Here is a 21,007-nt window from a genome sequence, read left to right as displayed (position 1 = left end):
ATGTGCTGATTGGTATCTCGGCCTCGACACACCAGGGAAGGGTCAAACCCATGAATGCAGTCTTTCATGACCATGGTACAGGGCCCTTATTTTTTCCTACAGAAACCCTTCACTTGCTTTCAGAAGTGATGATCAAATGTGAACTTTCATGGTTTATTTATAGCTCTGCCTTATAGAGAGAAAGAAAAGAAGTGATTAAAATGCTATTTTACAAAATATTTTGTTTTTAAAAAGCTTTCATTGTGTGGGCAAAAGGAAAAAGAAAAGTCACTGTATTCATTGTGCTGTCTAGACTCTCAAACAAAGAGCGTAGCGTGCTGCAAATTAAGATTGTCCGGCTACTGCCTGCTGACAAAAAGTATGAATTTGGAGGCCAACTTCAAATAAACCCTTTGGAACAGAAAAATATTGTGGGGGGTGACTATATTTAGCATGTGTCAGCATTTCCATAATAAATTCGTATTGTTATGTTGTGGTAAATTCAGATTTACTGCAGCCAAGTGGGATCATGAGATTTCAGTTTTGTGTTAATTATTTGGAGAAATTGGAAAACTCAGCAGTGCTATTTCTGATGAGAGCACTGATTCTCAGGGTATTCTCCATATTGTGTTAGGAACCCATAATAAGCCCTGCCTTGCAGGAAAGGGGAAGGTGAACCCAAGTCATTTTGACTGCCTTTGTAAGCATAACTTTAAATATATACATATATACACATATACGGCATTACATGTTTTCCCTACAAATACAAAATTAATATGTGCCACCGTAGAAAATTTGGAAAATACAATAAGCAACTTGATAAGAAAAAAAAATTGTTACCCATGCTATCCAACCCGATAACATTTTAATATGTACTGATCCAATCTTTATTATGCATATATAACTTGTTTTTAACAAGTTGTGTAGAGCAAACAAAAAATTATGTAGCACAAACACGATTATTGAGATAGAATAAAAAATTATGTCTTTATTTTCTATTCTCATTATCCCTTTACATTTGTGCAGTAGAGCTAGTTTTTCCCTGCCCTGGTTAAAAATTTTGGTGATTCCATTACTTTTTTAGATAAATGTAAAGTCACTTAGATAATATAACCTTTATGGTCCCTTTAAGTTGTGAGATGTAGCCAAAATTCAGAAATTCAAGTATCAAAGAATATGTAAAGGTAAAGGTAAGACGTTTTCCAGTTCTTCCAGCTGGGGTCTGCCAAAAATGAGATGTAGCCCTAATCAGATTCTGCTTTCTTCCTCATTCACTTTCTCTCCAACATATTAGCTTTTTTTCTTGTTCCTCTGAAATGGTTAGAAAGTATAAGGGAAGAAAAGTTAGGAGGGAAGAAAAGTTAGAAAGTATAAGGGAAGAAAATCTTATCCGAGCCGGGCGCGGTGGCTCACGCCTGTAATCCCAGCACTTTGGGAGGCCGAGATGGGTGGATCACGAGGTCAGGAGATCGAGACCATCCTGGCTAACACGGTGAAACCCCATCTCTACTAAAAAATACAAAAAAAAAAAAAAAAAAAAAAAACTAGCCGGGCGAGGTGGCGGGCGCCTGTAGTCCCAGCTACTTAGGAGGCTGAGGCAGGAGAATGGCGTAAACCCGGGAGGCGGAGCTTGCAGTGAGCTGAGATCCGGCCACTGCACTCCAGCCTGGGTGACAGAGCAAGACTCCGTCTCAAAAAAAAAAAAAAAAATCTTATCCGATCAGTACTGTCATAATGGGCTTCATGCTCTCTTAGCCTTATAGGTGTTTACAGCTAGCTCTGATTCTCATAAGGCACATCATAGGTTTTTGGGGAGACCCTCTGCCTCTGAAAACGTCTCACCTGAAATATTCTTGTCTTAGTTAATGCCTCTCTATTCTCATAAATTGCTTACTCTTAATTCCTCAGGAATCCTTAGCCTTTTTTTTTTTTTTTTTTTTTTGGTTTTGTTTTTTGCTTGGTTTTGTTTTGAGATAGAGTCTTGCTCTGTCTCCCAGGCTAGAGTGCTGGAGTGCAGTGGTGCAGTCTTGACTCACTGCAACCTCTGCCTCCCAGGTTCAAGCAATTCTTGTGCCTCAGCCTCCCCAGTAGCTGGGACCACAGGCACATGCCACCATACTTGGCTAATTTTGTATTTTTGGAGAGATGGGGTTTCACCATGTTGGCCAGGCTGGTCTCAAACTCCAGACCTCAAGTGATGTACCCACCTTGGCCTCCCAAAGTGCCAGCATTAAATGCATGAACCATTGCGCCCAGCCCAACCTCATGCTTCTTTGTGGAGACTCCTCAACCTTGTTAGGCGGCCATGTTGAACAGGATCTAAGAACCCCTGGCATCTCTCTCACACATGGGCCACTTGGGGTCTATGGGAAACCTTTGTCTTTGGGATCTGAACAGACTCTGGCAGTGCTGGTTGATCCCAGGGTAACCTCTACTTCACTTTTAAACTGCAGCTGCCAGCCAGCCTGTCTCTTCCAGACAGGAGTCACTCACAAGCCACCATTGTGCCACAACCTCAGGAACATGCAGCAGATTCTCTGCTGGTCTGTGTCCTCTTGACTCCTGAAGGGAGAGGATTCCTTCATACTTCACCCTGGAAGGAGGCCTGATGTGCAATAAACCGACAGCTCTTTCCTAAAAATCCATCTCTGTCTGAACTTCCACGTGGATGAAAGGTTTAAGAGTTGATTAATGGGTCCTCAGGCACCATTCTTGCACATTCTTCAGGGTGGTCTGTTTCCAGTTTGCTTTGGTATCTCATATCTGTCATCTTTAGATCTCAGTCAAAACTTCCATTTTAACATTCTGTCACGTGTATTATCCTTAAGTTCATTCATTCCATAGACATTCCCTGAGTGCATACGATATGCCAGATGCCGAGTTTGGCAGTGAAAATAATTATAACAATTCCAGCTTTAAGGAGCTCACAGTCTAGTTGGGGAGGCTGATCTGTTAACAAAAAAATATGGTGCCATGTCATAAACGCTATGATAGACGGAAGCACAAGTTGCTGTTGGAGCACATAACTCAATATAGGTGGGAGGCAGGCAGCGGGGATGAGTCAGAAAAAAATCTCAGCAGAGCTGATACCTGAGCTAAGTTTAACATTTAAATCTGTACTTTTTGAGAAACAGCATAACGTCTTTTTAAACCATTGAAATCTCTTTTGCTGATGTTTGCTTCTCAATTTATTTTTAAAACAAGCAAAGGTAATGTGGAGAAAGGAAGGAAGAATTCCCTGATGTCTGCCATTTGTGTGCACATCTGTTGCAGTGGGAAGGAAAATAACATTTATGGAGTACCTTCTATAATAGAAGTTTCCTGGATCCCACCCATGAAGGCGATCCTGGAATGTTGTCTCAAGTGTGGGACCAAAGCACAGCCAGGAGGAGCATTCCCTGAGGGCAGTTTGAAGATTCAGAGCTGGTAATAGAAGGCGAGGTCCTCCCTAAAGCACAGCAGAGCACAACTCAAGGAAGAGACGAGGACAAAATAAGAATGAGTGGCAGAGCTGATGATGGGGATTGCTGAGATGATCTCAACAATACCCAAGCTTGCTCTAAGGGAATCAGGACTTCGTCTATGAAGGAAAATGTTCTGAGGCAAGCAGAGCTCTTAACATACCTCTGCTAAGTGGGATGGCAGTAGCTTCACTAAGATGTGTTTGACCATCTGGCCCTTCACAACATGACTCCAGTAAGCCCTTTTTGTCTTTGTCTTTCTCCACGGTTTCCTTGTCAATAATTTTTCATTTAAAAAAATCTCCTGCCTACTTAAGACTGCCATTTCTTTCTGCTGTCAGTGTGCTGGCTACTCTTAGCATCTCTGATCTCCCAATCAGCACATTGAAATCCATGGAGAGCTAGGAAGCTAGATGACTAGTTCAGAATGCACATGCTATCCTCGTGGAAGAGTCCATAGAGCAACCTAGCAGGAGTGGAAATTCGTGTAAGCCAGCAGATGAAAGAACCATCAGGTTACCTAACCCTTGAATAACTATTGAAAGAAGTTTATCCGCTTCTAGCGTAGTATTTATCACACTCTATTTTGATCACATTAAATGTCTTTTCCAGTCTATGGTGAGCTTTTTGATGAAAGGCCCATACAATCTTTCTCTGTATTCCATGTAGATTGAGTGTTATGCTTGGCACATGAAAGGGAGGCAATGTGTTTTATGAATATTCCAGGTGTCGAGATTCAGTAGTAAACAGACAAGTCCTTGCCCTGTGCAGCTGACATTCTGGTTAGGGCAAGGAGTGAAGAAGGCAGACAATGAACACATAAACCAGAAAACATACAAAGTGGCAGAAGGAAATTAGTGGCATGCAAATCGGTCAATCAGTCACAGTAAGGTGGCAAAGATGGTCAGGGGGAACACTTGGAAATGCTTTGAAGATACCCAGGGGCTCTCATATTCTGTATGGTATTCAGCCTTTTTTTTTTTTTTTTTTTTTTTTTTTTTTTTTTTTTTTTTTTTTTACATTTTTTCCTCCCTTACTAGTATGCAAGTTTCTCCAGGATAAAGAGTATGTTGTATGCAAATCTGTATCCCTAGCAGAGTGTCTGGTACATAGTAAGCGATTAACAAATGTGTAGAGTAAGAAGTTGTATACATGTGATCCCAGAATGACTGCATCCTTAGCAATAGGAATTCAATAGCCATTCCTGAGACTGAGCATATGCTGTAGAGCTTTGTCATACTGTTGCTTGCCATCTTCCCTAGCCAGGTCTGTTGGACTCCAAAGTTTACTTTCTCATGGCCCTAACAGCCTAAGAGACTCCTTAAAAAAACCTTACTCTTCTGCTCATATGGGAGCCAGCACAATCCATGGTTAATCTTGATGCTGCACACACCATACCATGTCCACCCAGATGCTATAACATGTCATCTGCCTGAGTGCCCCATTGTAAAGAAAAGAATGTCCTGAAGTCACATTCCAGAACTCAAGTCACTTAGACTCAGCCCAGAGGTCTCAGTAGGTACTCACAACTTCAGAGATTGCTGGGAAAAGAGCTGAAGTTGAATTGATGAGGTCTTAAATATTTTATCCTCAAGTATACAGGTGCAACGTGAGTTCCATTCAGTGATTGCTATCTTTAGGTAAGTAGACGATGTACTCAGCGGCTGGTTATGTTCCATTCTTCTGCCCTGTGTCCAGGTAGTGAGGAGGGGAAATAATTCTTCCCACTCACCCCTGGAGGCAGTCACAGAACTGCTTTGCCTTCTGGGTTGTTTATGCCCCAGAGGCCTCAATATACAAGTATCTATTAAGTGCAGGATGTGTGTGTGGTCATAGTTGAAACTTTAAATGTTCACTGTGTTTTATTCTTATTTTTGTGTTTTATTCTTATTACCAGAGAAAAATAAGTTAAAAAAACAAAAAGAGGACTAACCAAATATCTTAAAGGGAAGCAAATTCTAACTAGAATGTTTTGCCTGTGACAAGCCTCACTTTGGATTTCGCTTTCCAACTCAGCTGTCTGTATTGTTTTCCATTTAACAGGAAGCAATGGCAAAAATGAGCAAAGTTGGGAAAGTTGTGTTCCCGAGACTACAGGATAAAAAGTAAGTGTGTACTTTTTATATGTACAGTGCTAAAGAATTGAGCACATACACACACACATGCAACTATAGATCTGGAATAAACTCAGGTGGTCAACTAATCCAGTCCTTTCATTTAGTGGTTAAGAGAACTAAGTTCCAGGGAGGTAACGTCACCTTCACTTATCTAAGATTGCAGAACTATGTAGGGCCAGAGCTGGGGGTCAGATGTAAGCTTCTGAACTCTCAGACCAATGTTCTTTTTCCTAGGTAATTGGCAGCAAATCTGCTCTTCTCTGTTCTAAAGTAGGGATCTCTTACATCTGCATCAAAGGACCCAGTAGCATCTGCCCATTCTTTTACTCTTTGTATCACTTGGCATCAAAATCTAAAAAATGATGTTGGTCAGTATTTTAATCCCAATTCAACAAAATATTAATTTATTTCATTCCTGCTATATTCAAGGCATTATGCTGGGCTCCAGGCAGGTGTTACAGGGGAATAAAACACAATCCGATTTAGGCACATAGATTATTTTAGAACAAAGGGATAAGTTCCACAATTGAAGTATTGCCAGGTGACAAAGTTGCCCAAGGAAGAAAGGGACGGGAGCCTGTAGAGATGAGAGAATGCTTTTGGAAGGAGGTTATGTCCAAGCTAACTTTAAGCACTGTAAGAAATTGGTAGACAGGCCAAGGCAGGAAAGAATATTCATAGTAGAAGGAATAATGTGTACAATTATAAAGGTGGGAGCAGCATAGTACATTCAGGTTACTATAAACAACTCATAATCCAGAAACACAAAGTATGAGATGGGGAATGGCAGGAAATGGGACCGGGGAAGGATAGAATTGGGTGGGGGGAGGTCAGCTCATAAATACCTTGGAGGCCATGCCGAAGACCTCTAACCTCACCCTATAGGCAGAACAGAGATGCTGAATTCTAAGCAGAGGTGAGACCTGGTCGATGCAGATCAGAAAGATCCCTCTTAAAGGATCCAGTACAGGGGGCTCAGGGTAGAAATAGAGGGTTCAAATAAAAGGCTTTTTCAAGAATCCAGGCTAGAGATGTAAAAGACCTCTATTAATTTGCTGGTGGTGATTTTGAAGATGAAGGGGTTGTTGTGGAAGTGCTTTTATAATTTTAGGAAAGTATTCGAGGTTAAGACCTAAAAACAAATTCCACTTAACATGATGAACAGGCAAAGGTGCAGATCCCACTGAAGTAGGGTCAGTGTTTAACAGAACTGGAAATGTTCATAGAAAAGCAATCCACTTTCTTTTCATTTCCCTTGTCTCCACATAGAGTCAGGCTGCTAATCCTCCGAATATAAACCCTTCTCTAAATGCCAGGGTGGAAGGTGCAGGCCTTGCATAAGGGAGCTCCATGCAGGAAGGTAGAGAGATCTGAGTTCCCATTGGCAGTAGGAGCTATGCTGTCCCTATTTCTGTTCCCTAGAGGCAGCTGGAGCATCCCTCTTTTTGTGAAATTAGAAAGATTGTCTTTCTCCATCTCTTCCCTGACCCTCCCAAGACTTGTTAGGGAAGTTTTTAAGTTCTTTCCCTAAACCCCACGTGTTTCTTTAGAAGAGAGTCCTTGGCTGCTTGCTGGGAGCTGGCAGCTGGCCGCTGTTCTCTGTGAAGGAGGCAGCACACATGGTGCTTTAGCACCATCTGCAGGCAAACCAGAGATTTGCAAGGAGACAGGAGAAGCCAGTTTCCTTCTGAGCCAACCTCGCCTCATTGCCTAATAGATCACACTGTTAACGATGTGGGACGACATTTACTTAGGCCTCTACCACACAGAAGCAAGGGACTGAGTTGAGGCACATTTTGAAGAGAGGGGATTCAGCTGATTTGAAAATTCACAATCACGGAGAGCACAATTTAGTGACTATAGTTTAATGAGTAAATGTTTAGGATGACCCCAAATCTCATTATTTTGCCCAGTCCAAATTTATATGTGGCCCTGGAAGAGTCCCTTGAAAGTGCTTTGAAAAATTTGGTGCATTGAAAGACACTATCAACAAAGTAAAAAGGCAACTCACAGAATGGGAGAAAACATTTGCTTATCATACATCCAATAAGGGATTGATATCCAGAATATATAAATGTATAAAGAACTCCTAAAACTCAACAACAACAAAAAAGCAAAAACAACCCAGTTCAAAAATGGGCAAAGGAAGCCGGGTGCGGTGGCTCAAGCCTGTAATCCCAGCACTTTGGGAGGTCAAGACGGGCGGATCACGAGGTCAGGAGATCGAGACCATCCTGGCTAACCCAGTGAAACCCCATCTCTACTAAAAAATACAAAAATCTAGCCAGGCGACGTGGCGGGTGCCTGTAGTCCCAGCTACTCGGGAGGCTGAGGCAGGAGAATGGCGTAAACCCGGGAGGCGGAGCTTGCAGTGGGCTGAGATCCGGCCACTGCACTCCAGCCTGGGCGACAGAGCGAGACTCCGTCTCAAAAAAAAAAAAAAAAAAAAAAAAAAAAAAAAAAAAAAAATTGGGCAAAGGACTTGAATGGATATTTCTCCAAAGTAGATTTATGAATGACCAATAAGCATGTGATAGGGTATTCAACATCACTATTAGGAAAATCAAAACTACAGTGAGATACCACCTCACACCCAATAGGATGCTACTATTTTAAAACAGAGAACAACAAATGTTGGCAAGGATATGGAGAAATTGGAGCCCCTGTGTATAGTTGGCGAGAATGCAAAGTAGTATTGCTGCTGCAGAAAACAGTATGGCCATTCTTCAAGAAATTAAAAATAGAATTAACATGTGATTCAGGAATTGTATTCCTGAGTATATACCCAAAAGACCTGAAAGTAGGGTATGGAAGAGATATTTCTACATTCATGTTCACAACAACATTATTCATGATAGCTAAAACCGTGAGAGCAACCTAAGTGTTCATTTGTAGATGAACATATAAACAACGAATGATATGTTCATACAATGAAATATTATTCAGCCTTAGAAAGAAGCAATTTCTGACATGCCACACATCAGTGAACCTTGAGGATATTATTCTAAGTGAAATAAGATAACCACAAAAAGACGAATACTGCATGATTCCACCTATGTAAAGAATAAGGCCAGTGCACAAAGTTACGGCAAATTTGTCAGTATTAACATTGTAAATCTTCAAGTGTGTGTGAAGGGGTGCTCCCCTTAGCTCCCTTCTAGCAATTCTGAGATTCTAAAGTCAAGAAATCCATCTCATGTAAATGAAAGAATTGCTTACCATTATATTGTCACAGAGCATCATGAGTAGGAGCAAATTGTTCCTAAAATAATTCAACGACTAATAAATTCGGATGGTCATAGAGTAGGTTTTAGTAGTACCTACATATAGCTATATTGATGATAATATTAAAATATCAATTATCTAAAAATTAGTAACTAACACTTATATCACATTATGAGTCAGGTACTGTTCTAAATGCTTTTCATATATTTCCACATTTAATTCACACAACAGCTCTGCTGAAGTAGATCCCATAATTATCCCCATTTACAGATGGAGAAGTTTCGGCAGAAATAGTGTAAGTAACATATCCAAAGTCACACAGCTAATATTGGGCCACATTAAGATTCCAACCCAGGCTTCGGAGTTCACCTTTTAACCCTGTGCTTGGCCCCATCACAACTCCTACGTTACCAGAATGCTTACAGTATAATAAATACCAGGTAGGTGACTCCTACGAACATAGCTATGTGTGACTAGTAGAAGTCCCTCTGTGTATCCAAGGTTACTCTTACAACCTCTCTCCCCCAATGCACAACTTTGCACCAAAATTTCATCATGAGGACTCCTTTTCAGAGCACCCCAGAATAAACCAAGACGTGCTAAACTGGCTTCTTCATTCCCTCACCCCATGTCAGTTTCCCAACCAAGAGGAGTAAGGACAAAGTTGCAAGGCTGCAAGTATAATTTGTCTCGGTTCCTATTATTCCTTTCAGGATTATGATGCCAGAGCAGCTTCAGCTGTTCTGCTATCTGATTCATGGCAATACCAGTTCTAACAGGTCTAACCCAAAGAGTCAGACAGATGGGACAGGGAGAGCGAGGGCCACTGTGAGATGCCTGGAAGGCGAGCACAGCTCTAGAAAAGGCATGAGTCACCTTTCCATGGAGTTTTGCTCCTGGATAAAGCAGTTCACAAGGGAAACCTAGATGTGGAATCTGCAAAAGGGCAATTAAAATGTTCAGTCTCGTCTTTGGTCAGGCTGTGATTTTAGGCCAGTCATCAAACCTGGGGCTAGTTATATAGGAAATATTTATTGAAGCTGGCAATGTGAAAGGGTCTCCATTAAGTTCGGGCTTTTTTGTATATACAGCAGAAGCTTTGAAGTCAGAGAGACATGAGTTTTTTAATAGAGATGGGGTTTAAATGTTCTTATTTCTAAAATGGAGATAATAAAACTTCATGCAGGTCACATATAATAGGTCTGACACATGCTAATTCATTGCCCAGGGTGCTGTAAGCATTCAAAATCTAGGTGTCAGCATCACCACCACAGATATATTCTCATTCTTCTAAATGTACAGGGAAGCCCCATGGTAGTTTTGTCTTGAGATCATTCAACATATTTATGTTTCTCCCACAGATACTATGATAAGAAATACCAAGTATTCCTGAAGCTGGTTGAACACCAGAAGGAATATTTGGCGATCATGAATGACAACTGAACAGGGCTTGCAGGTGCTGATGCCAGAAGCTTCTGTGCCATTGCATTAAAGACCTCTGTCATTTCATCCATGTTCAAGACCCTTGAGGTATTGTTTCATCATTTCTGTATTGTCTTTTAATAAAGAAAACAAACATGTGCAACCAGAATTAGAGTCTTCATTTCATACCACTATTATTTAGTTTCAGTTTCCATACAGTTTCCATCACAGTAACAGAAGTTTCACATAGAGTCATAGGATCTCACATGAGACTAGATCTTAGGGGCCGTTCAGTCCAGGGGAGGCCTGTACTTTTTAATCAGTTAAATGTCAGCTATTAAATGAAAACCTTACATTACTTTAAGTAGGACATCTAATGCATGGTCGATGTCTTTTATGGTATTTTCCCCTCCTGTGCAGGATCTAGTCTAGGGTCAGATACCACATTTATTTCCAGAATTGTCATTTTGCAATCATCATATTAAAGACAGGTATAGGCAGGAATCATCAATGGATCCAGGAGGGAATTTTGAAGAGTAACAGGATATATGCATCATCTTAAAATGTCTCTTCAGCATTTGCTTATTAGTTACCAGAGGAAAAAGAATGTTAAGTATACAGGGAAGAAATAGGACAACGTCTTGATTAGGTGATCCAAATCAACTTCAGATGGGCAAATGGACATTGTGTGCCTCCAAATATGAGAAAAGAAACAGCATTTTAATGCAGAGCCTGAATCTAATCAGAAGGAAACATCAGACAAACCCAACAGGGGAAGCATTTTATTTTTTAATGGACTATATTTTTCAAAAATGTCTATGTCATGCTGACAAAGAAAGGCTGTGGAAAGTTTTCAGATTAAAGGGAACTGAAGAAACATGATAGCTAAAAGCTTTTGATGTAGACAAGCACTGGCAAAACTAGCTGTTTTAGTTGATACCACAGCAAACACACAAACACACACAGACATACACATACATACGTATGTCAACACCCACACACAAGTTCAGACCAAAGAGTAACTGCTAACATTGATTTGAGAGCTGCTATAGCTCAAATGAGTGTGGGTAGAGGACATGCTAAGACTTCAGCAAAAGACAGCAGGTAGAGAAGAAAAAGCCAATATAATTCAGTAAACAAACATCCTCTGGAGTACCTTGTGCCACATGTTGTGGTAAGCACTGGTCTACAGGAATAAATAAGACATGGTTCCTGCCTTCAGGAAGCTCCCTATTTAAGGAGAGACATAGACAAATAAATTGGTGACAGTACATTGTGAGAAATGCTACCATGAAAAAAAAGTACCTGCTGCATGCAGCACATCAATCAGAAAAGGAGGAAGGGGAAGGGTGACAGATGGGATGAAAAACAATGTGGTATAACAGCTGTGAGCCCTGGCCTGGGATCCTAGGCCTGGTCTTACCTCTTATTAGATGTGTGACTTGGAGAAAGGTCCTTAATCTTCCTAAGTCTCAGTTTCCTCATTTTGAAATGAATCGGGCTGGGTGTGGTGGCTCACGCCTGTAATCCCAGCACTTCGGGAGGCCGAGGTGGGCGGATCACGAGGTCAGAAGATTGAGACCATGATGAAACCCCGTCTCTACTAAAAATACAAAAAATTAGCCCGGCGTGGTGGCGGGCACCTGTAGTCCCAGCTACTCAGGAGGCTGAGGCAGGAGAATAGTGTGAACCCGGGAGGCGGAGGTTACAGTGGGCCAAGATCGCGCCACTGCACTCCAGCCTGGGTGACAGAGCAAGACTCCGTCTCAAAAAAAAAAAAAAAGAAAGAAAGAAATGAATAGGTATCGAGTATGAATATGTTTTTTCGTTTTTTTGTTTTTTGTTTTTGAGATGGAGTCTCACTTTGTCGCCCAGGCTGGAGTGCAGTGGGGCAATCTCTGCTTACTGCAAGCTCCACCTACCAGGTTCATGCCATTCTCCTGCCTCAGCTTCCCGAGTAGCTGGGACTACAGGCGTCCACCACCATGCCCGGCTACTTTTTTGTATTTTTAGTAGAGACGAGGTTTCACCATGTTAGCCAGGATGTTCTCGATATCCTGACCTTGTGACCCGCCCGCCTCGGCCTCCCAAAGTGCTGGGATTACAGGCGTGAACCACCACACCCGGCCTGAATATGTAATAGTACCTACTTTACAGGATTATAATGAAGACTAAAGGAGATAATATATATAAAGCACTCAGCTCAATTTCATGGTCAATGCCTGTGTTGTAACAGGGCTCTGCTCCTGAAAGATGCTCAGAATAATAACAGTAGTAAGCATGGAGAAGAGTGAGCACCCCAGTTATGAAGGTCAGCTCTGCAATAGCATGCTACAGTATCCAAAGGATATAGGGACCTTAGGCATAGCCCCTAGTGAAGGTGGGTGTGCGTGTCTGATCTAGCTGACCTAAGGGCAGAAGGAAGCCCAGTGCATTTATAGACCCCAGCCAGAGGTTGCACTAGAGATAAAGGAGGATTGGGGATCACTACAGAAGAGGAGTCAGGTATTGCAGGATCTGAGCAAGATGTCAGGTCTACAGTCAAACAGGCTTCAGCTGCAAAAGCTGATTATCACTGACTGAGAAACCGGCAGGCCTGGACCTACTCACACGAAGCCCTGGTGGATGCAGTGGTTGTCTGTGGGTGCAAAAGGCAGACATAAAAGCATGAATAATTACCAACTATCTGCCAAGTCCTTGTCGTATGTCCTCTCCAATCCTCCTACAGCACTGTGAGGTAGGCAGGATTACCCCCACCTTATAGTTGAGAAAGTTGAGTTTCAGAAAAGATAGCTTGCCCAGAGTCACCAGACGGTAGCAGAGATAGGATTCAAATCCAGATCTGCCTGGGTGCAAAACTTTAGGTATCAACCCATTGTAACAGCTGGAGGGGAATCCTGCCCTCCACCTGCTCTTTAGTTGCAGTGCTCATGTTGTTGGTTGCCAAGCCCCGGGTGCTGGCCATTCTTTCAAGCAAACTCATATCCAAACCAAACCTGACCTGAGTTCTCACTGCTTTAGAGAGAAAGGAAAACACACACAAATGAGGCAAAAAACATGGCAACACTAGGACACTTTTGGCATCTCAACAGTGAGGAGCAGCTTAATAGAAAGGAGAAGGGCTGAAAGACCTTGGGCAAGATAGCTAACCTGTCTAAGCCTCAGTCTTTCCCTTTGTGGTGGGATCATCCTGCTACCTACCTCCTAGGGTCGGTGGTAAGGATTCAGTGAAAGAACTGTGGATAAGGCCCTTAGCACAATGCTTTTCAGACAATAGGCACTCTACAAATATTGTTTCTCCATGGTTCTCTCTGTGCCTCCTAGCTAGGAGGTTAATCCCTAAGAAAATCGTTCTGGTTCCTACTATAAAGCCAGTGTGTTAGGAAAAATGTAAATGTCTATATATAATTCTATTAGAAACCACGTGTAGCTCAATAATAAAAATTTTAATCACTCCAGTACACACCTCCTTTCACTGAGAAAGGAGGTTTTGTTTAATACATGCATGTAAAATATAGTTAGCTTTGATGAATAAGAATTGCCATGTGGCCAGAGTGGTTTATGAGATTTTTGTTTTGTTGCCTACTGAAAGCTTTTCTTTCAAGTTAAAGCCAGACTTGCTTAGCAAGTCATTTTGCCAAGGAACACATTACAGGTTTTAAATTTTGACCAAAAATACTTCCCATATGTGAAGAACATAAATGTGGCTTTCAAAAGAGCCAAAGAGAACAAAAGCTGGGGGAGGTGAGGAAGAAAAGACAAGAATGACAGAATGGACTGGCATGTTGCAGAGCTACAGTAAACTACAGGACCCGATGCCACAGTGAGCTGGAGTCCCAGTGAGGCATCCGGAAGGGATGCCCTCTCTTTTGAAGATCAAGACTGGGCGTTTGATCTTCATATTCAGAGCATAATCTGTGTTGTTGCCAGTTGCGCTGGGGAGTGTAAGTTCCAAGAGGAGCAGTAAAAATATTGTAAGGCAACCCTGGAAACGCCCAGCTTTAAGAATGTACCAAATCAGCACGTGAGTTAACAAGCTAGAACGCTTAGGTTTTAGTATCAACATGATCTGCTATTTCTCCCAGGCCTGAGGATAATCAAGTTCTTTAGATTTACTTATCTGTTTTTTGTTTGTTTGTTTGTTTGTTTGTTTGTTTGTTTGTTTTTCCCTCTGGCCACTGACCTGTGAGCTCTTGGAGGGCTCAGAATATCTTATAGCCTGTTCTCTGCACCCAAACAGTTCTTGGCACATAATGGGTATTCCATAAATGAATAAATACACAAACACAAGATGTTTTTCTGCAAAAAAGAACACTGGTAGAAGTAAAAAAGCTCACTTTCAGGTCAATCTTCTATACGTGTTAATATGTTTTAATTTAAGCAACTGTCAAACGCTTTAAAATGTGATTTGGTCACTAAGGATTTTTAAAAATCATGCCTTATACCTAATGACTTGGTTTTTTAGTTTTTTATTGTACATACACACACATACATGCATAACCACACAACTTCATTTTGGGTTGTAGCTCAAGCTGAGAACTTTTTGCAAATTTTCCCTGTTGTTACAGACTATTTCCTGTATGGGAAGCCAGAGGTGTTGTATCCAGAAACACCCATTGTTCACCAGGACTGCAGGACACATGCTTTCAGAATTCAAGGGCATAGTTACAAATAATTACCATCAAGAATTTAAAATGAAGGACATCGTTGCTAAACAAGAACTAATGACTGAGTGGAGCTGTGTAATGTAATTATACTTAAGATGGGACTTCTGACGAATTACAGAAGAATCTTTGTGCTGTCTCATGTCTCCATAAATACACTTAACTGCTATTGACAGTAATGGGAGGGAGTCTTGAATATGAAAAGCTTTTTTATCCTTTTATGATTTCTAGAGGGAGAACTTAAAAGAACAATTACGTTTTTAAAAAAGAAGTTTCTCCCAGTACTTCTGAATATTTGACAATCCTATAACATTTGTAAAACTAAAGTAACTTAAATAAAAGCAAAGACTTCTGCTAATAAATTCCAACTTCTCAGTTTAGCATTAACTTGCCCATTAATTTTGTGGTCCATTTTCATTATGCACAGAAAATCATTTAAAACTACATATTAGCATAAATGTTTCTAAAGACCTAATTTTTATTTAAGTCCTGCCTTAAACCATGATTAGAAGTGCTTCCTTATTAAAATCTAGAGTGAGCCTGCCTCCCTACTGTATAATTTTAAACACATTTGAAATATAAAATGATGTATTTATTAATGTTCGTTATTTAGGCAAAATCAGTAGGGATGCCTTCCATTTGAATACTTCTTTACAGTTTCCCTATTGACTGCACATACATTATCTCAACTGCCCCTTATAATAAATTGGTGGGGTAGGCCTGACAAAGTGCGATCCCCGTTTACAAATACCCAAACCGTATCTCCAAGAGTTTAAGCGACTGGTTCAAGATTGTGTGACTGGAACACAGATGCAGAACCACTCTGCTGCTTCTTCCTAAACAAATTAAATTAGCTTATTTGTGCAACAGCAGATGATTCATTAGTTTCCTAATTGCTCTCTCTTCCCTGCTTCCCTTCATTAGCATGATGTATAAATATCTAGGAGGCCCCTTTTGATACTCATTGGTTGATCAAAGTACTGAATTATTTCTATTGGCAAGCAAAGGTAAAGTGAGAAAGCCTTGAGCCATGGAATCATTGAGTCCTGCATTCAAATCACAGCTTCATTACTTAACTACTTTACACAGTTTATGAATTCATCCATACCAGTTAACCTGTTCGTCTTTGTTTCTTATCTACCAAGTGGGAGAAAATCAAATCTGCCTCATGGTTAATGTGAGGATTAAATGGGATAATATGTAAAGTGCCTAGCATAGTACCTGACATAAAGAAGTATAACAAATATCAATTTTTCTCCTCAACTAATTCATATTTTTTATATAGAACTTCTAGAAGTATGGCTTCCAGTCAAGTTGGAAAACTTTATATCCAGTTTCTACAGGTAAACGTCTGTGTTCCATCAATGACACCAACCATTACTGAGCTCTTACTGTGTCAAGAGTGCTGGAATGGTCCCTGTTGCATGGTGCACACAGGGGCCAGCACCGGGTTGAAGAGAGAGGGAACGTACATAAAGAACTGAGAACCATGGAAATCTTGTGCCAGTGGCCCATTGAATGCCACCATTGATAGGTGTGTGTGGAAAGGCTCATGTGAAAATAATTAAGGCTGAAACATGTCCAGCCCTGCCTTTTGCAGCTCAGCTAAGCTGCACGTACTCAAAGCCTTTTGTCAGCAGCTTCAGCTTTATTCCACCTAGAGGAAACCTAGCCTGAGGCAGGCAGTACAGAACATGCAGTTCAGACCAGCCTCAACCCTTCCCAGCCAGTAGGACTGGAATTCGTCATTCTGCCATGAAGCCCTGAGCACCTGGGGCCACACCAAATGGCAGCTTTCTCCCCGAAAGTACAAACATGTTTGCCCAGGCTGGTTTGAACCCCTTGAAACTGCCACACTATGCTTACACTAGGCACAAAGAAAAGTACATATTGATTCTTCTCCCTTGGTTTGCTGCATTATTTCTCAGCCATTTGTCAAAGTGTATTCCTCACATTACATTTTATTCTGTTTGAAACCCTCCCAAGACTCAGGTCTCATGTACTTATCTCATTTTTGGCTCACCACTCCCTTCAAATTTAACTTTTGAAACTGTATCTCTGAGTAGAACCTTGGCTCTCCTTTAAGCATAGGTTAAATTTTCCTTTATGCTAGTCTGACTTATAAGTCATTTCTTCCATCCCGCCTGGCCCCAGAAAGCCCTATCTCAAGTTAAACCATATGGAAGGCTTATGTACCTACACCCACCAAAGAACTGACCAGTACATGTCTGATTTGCCCTCCAGATTCCCTGCTAGGGCCAAATGTTATGTGAAAGGCTACCTAAATGGAATCCTGATACGCTATCTAGCTTTTAACAGCTATCTCCCCCAGGGGCCAAATCCAGTTCCTTATAATTCTCCAGTCACCAACTTGGGCATTGTTTTAACCCAGTCAGACTTCCCAGAGAAAAATCCAAGAGCCTTAAACCATACTTTGTGTTTAGAAACTCCTATGCCAACCACTCTTGATGTGAGTGACAGCTATTTGAAGGTATTCTCTGAATGCGTCCTGATCCACAGCATGAGATAGTATTTCATTCTCTGGTCTCCTTGTGGTTGAAGGATCTTGTGACTAGTCTGTTGAATGAGCTGTGAGACATTATGTGCGTTATTTCTGGACCAAGTCTTTGATTGTCAGTGTGAGAATCCTCAGAGCTTTCTTTTCTCTACACAACAACCAGCAAATGTTCCAGATGGGGAATTCTCCCTCAGCCTGGGTCCAGAGAGAGGATGGCTGTGAGCAGAGCCCCTCACCAGTGCACAGTGAATATGTGGCTTGATGACACACACACTTTTGTTTGTTGAAAACACTGAGGTTTTAAGTTTGTTTCTTGCCTCGGCATAATCTATCCTATCCTAACTGATGTACCTCATGCCATGAGAGCCACACTGACCTATATGGAGGCTAAATTTGCCATGATCAGAACAGCTGGCTCAGTCTTGCTTGGGGCAAAATTTGCAGTTAAGTGGATCCCTGTGGTCCCAACTCTGAACAACTCCATCACGCTCCCTTTCCTGACTAGCATGTGTTGGGCTCCCAATCTCACAAGAAGTCAGGAGAGCACTTTCTTACTCTCTGCCAGGGTTCCCCAACAGAAGGTTTATTAGTGGGAATGGTGTTTAGGTGCAAGTAATAATAAGCCTTCTGACAGCTAAATTAATATAAGATAGTTGTTATTTATAGGGACAGGCAGCCATCAAGTCGACTTGTGGATTCAACAGTTCCATCAAAGAGCCAGCCCTTTTTATCTTCCTATTCCTCCAGTCTCTGTCAGCTAGCTATTGACCTCAGTTTTGTTACTTCTGATTGCAAGATGCTGTCATCTCTAAAGGCGTCTTATTTTCACGGCATCCAAAACATGAGAATCTTCTCTCTATGCCATCCTTGTTTTTTCTTCTTTTTTTTTTCTTTTTTTTTTTTTTCTTTGTTGTTGTTGTTGTTGTTGTTTTTCCCGATCAAGGAAGATCCCCCCAGCAGACTTCTCCTTAGGTTTCATTGGCCAGATTCTGCATCATACTCCAGCCACTATGGATTGCTAAAACTGGCATAGAGAACTCATGATGCCTTCCCCGGGACTGGGTATATTGCTGTTCCAATGAAATCATGGTTCTGTTAAAAAGGGAGGGAGGGATTGGCTTTTGTGTAAGCGACTAACACTATTTACCAAAACAACACTAGGTTTCATTTTTAAAAAAGAGCCATGGCCAACTAAGTTTGGGAAACACTGAGTTAGATATGTCTTGTTACTATAGAATATCTTATACCTAATCTTGTAATATACTCATGTGCATTGTGAGCTACCTAGAGAAAAACAACCTGTGAAGCATTTCCCAGACTTACTCCTTTAGACAAATTTTTTACAAAGCATTTTATTACACATAATGGAACAACTATAGTATTTTCAAGGCTAAGTAACCAAATCATCATGTTTCACCTGAGCTGTATAGATGTTTTTCTTTCATGTTACCTGTTGGAAGGTTTATTCAGCAAATTGATAGCTCCTATAATTAAAAATGTGGTTATCTAATTACAGAATTAAAATGATATTACTACTGTATCAATTATTGCCTTATGGATGAATGTTGCTAATTATCAATGTTTAAACTAGTCATTAGAAATAGGCTCAAAAATATCTCTACTTGGAAATATAAGAAGTTTCAACTGAAAGTTGTCCTTTCAGTTAAATTAAATTGTAGCTCCAGACCATGGGTCAAACTAATGGAATAGCAAGTGTCACATTAACTAATTATTAACTAATAATACAATCATGCATTTCTTTGTTATCTTTTTAAATTTAATATTTCCATCCATTCTAATTTTGAAGTCTTTCTTTTCTTTATTCTACATTCCAGGTAGGAAACCCCTAGTAATACAGAGCAGGCCAAGAATATCACGTCTCTCCAACTTACTTCCTCTCCTTGTGCACACCCTAACTCTAAACCATACATACAACACAGACAACCTTAACATATTAGGTCTTTTGCTAAAAAGAGTAAAAAGTTATTTCCTTAAGATCAAGCAACTACTAAAAGATAATGTAGCTAACATTAGCTATTTTGTGACGTGAAATTTTTAATACTAAATATCATGAGTTGCATTACAATTGTGCTGATTTAAATTTTAACCTCGTATAGATATTTTCATATCATTTCGACAATATACTTCTAAGCTGTTTATTTAATGATTTTGTAAGAGGTTTCTGCATACACTACAAGATAAAAACTTGTTGCAATTAAAAAGGATTTGAAGAAACGATAAAGTTGAGTTATTTTAACAGTAAACATGTTTATTTTTTGTACAAATGTGCGTTTTCCTTTTTGACATCTACATAGTAATTTTCAAAGTATAATTTCTGAAACATATGGCTTAGCTGTTCTACACAGGTGCTACACAGAGCTGGGGAGCATATTGTGCTTATGTGTATTCAAGCATATGTTTCAATCCTACTCTTTTTACAATAAACCCTTCATCGACTTCCTGCTATTTATATTAGGAACATGTATTTGGCCTTGATTTCACCTGCTCTTTTTGTAGAGAGACTGACAAAGAGACTCTGGGAGGTTATGGAATCTACAGGAAATAAATACAATGTTGATTTTGTTAGAAGGTGATTGAGTTGGTAAGGAAGTGGTTAAAAAAATAAACCTTATGACTGTAAGTGCAGAATGAGATAACAATGTGTCAGTCTTTTCATTTCTTTCTGATTATTTTACTGTCCCCAAAACCCTTTTACGTTTGTACAAAAACTTAACTCAGTGTTTAAAAAATATTGTTTCTCATACTATAATCACAACTCTAGTTTTAAGAATGAACAGTTAATATACCCATAGGAATAACTAATAATAATAGTAGCTATCAGTGGATAAATGCTCACCATGGGCAGGCTCTGGTCTATGCCTGATCCCACTTAATCTTCATAACAAACCTGAATGATCAGCATTGTTATTTATATTTTACAGATGAGGAAAACGAAGCACAGAGCAATTAAATAACTTGCCCAAGGTCACCCGAGATGTCTGGCTGAAGTTCTTAACCATTACTTTACACTAATCAACAGCAACAATAATAATAACCACCTTTCTAGGATGCAAATTATGTTCCAAGAACTTTCACTATTTCACTACATTTCCATAGCCCCAAGAGTAAATAATATCCTGTTCTATCGAAGAAGAAACTGAGGTTGCAAGACATGACATTACTTGCTGAAGGTCACACACTGGTAAGTAGCACTAAATCACCTCCTATGAGTGTCAAAAGATAATTGGGGCTGAGGTGGAGCTGAGATTTTTAAAATATCAGTGGTAGGAGATAGACAATGCGATGCCTTATTTAAACTACATGGCAGTGGTGTCCTATGACTAGGAGAGGAGAAGCAGGAAAAGCTGAGGCCTCATGAAATAAAAATCAAAACAAAAAGAAAGCTTGGTGATGCTATTAGTATATAGTCCCATTTCGACACGTAATGCTCAGAAAGAGTGAAGATTTACTGCTAGAGGGACTATGTTTTTAACTATTTATACTCCAGACACAAGCTGCACTGCTATAGAGTCAGCAATTTTTTTTTTTTTTTTTTTGGAAAGGGCTAGATAGTAAATATCTTTTGGCCTTTCATATTATTTGATCTCTTTCACTACTGCT

General features: G+C 40.3%; 1 protein-coding gene across 15 annotated transcripts in view; it reads left to right on the top strand.

The window, feature by feature from the left end:
- Positions 1-10,362, top strand: part of LOC105495149 (FGGY carbohydrate kinase domain containing) — a 440,526-nt gene extending 430,164 nt beyond the window's left edge. For all 15 annotated transcript variants that reach the window (XM_071092359.1, XM_011764399.2, XM_071092363.1 and 12 more), the window contains 2 exons: positions 5,484-5,545; positions 10,144-10,362. In XM_071092359.1, coding sequence (XP_070948460.1) covers positions 5,484-5,542 — 59 coding nt within the window. In that variant the 3' untranslated portion in view covers positions 5,543-5,545; positions 10,144-10,362. The remainder of the gene's footprint in view (positions 1-5,483; positions 5,546-10,143) is intronic.
- The last annotated feature ends 10,645 nt before the right edge of the window (positions 10,363-21,007 follow it).

Source organism: Macaca nemestrina, chromosome 1, assembly GCF_043159975.1.
Source record: "Macaca nemestrina isolate mMacNem1 chromosome 1, mMacNem.hap1, whole genome shotgun sequence".
Taxonomy (NCBI): Eukaryota; Metazoa; Chordata; class Mammalia; order Primates; family Cercopithecidae; genus Macaca; species Macaca nemestrina.
The sequence above is the reverse complement of the archived record's forward strand: the minus strand, read 5'-3'. Positions and strand labels throughout refer to the sequence as shown.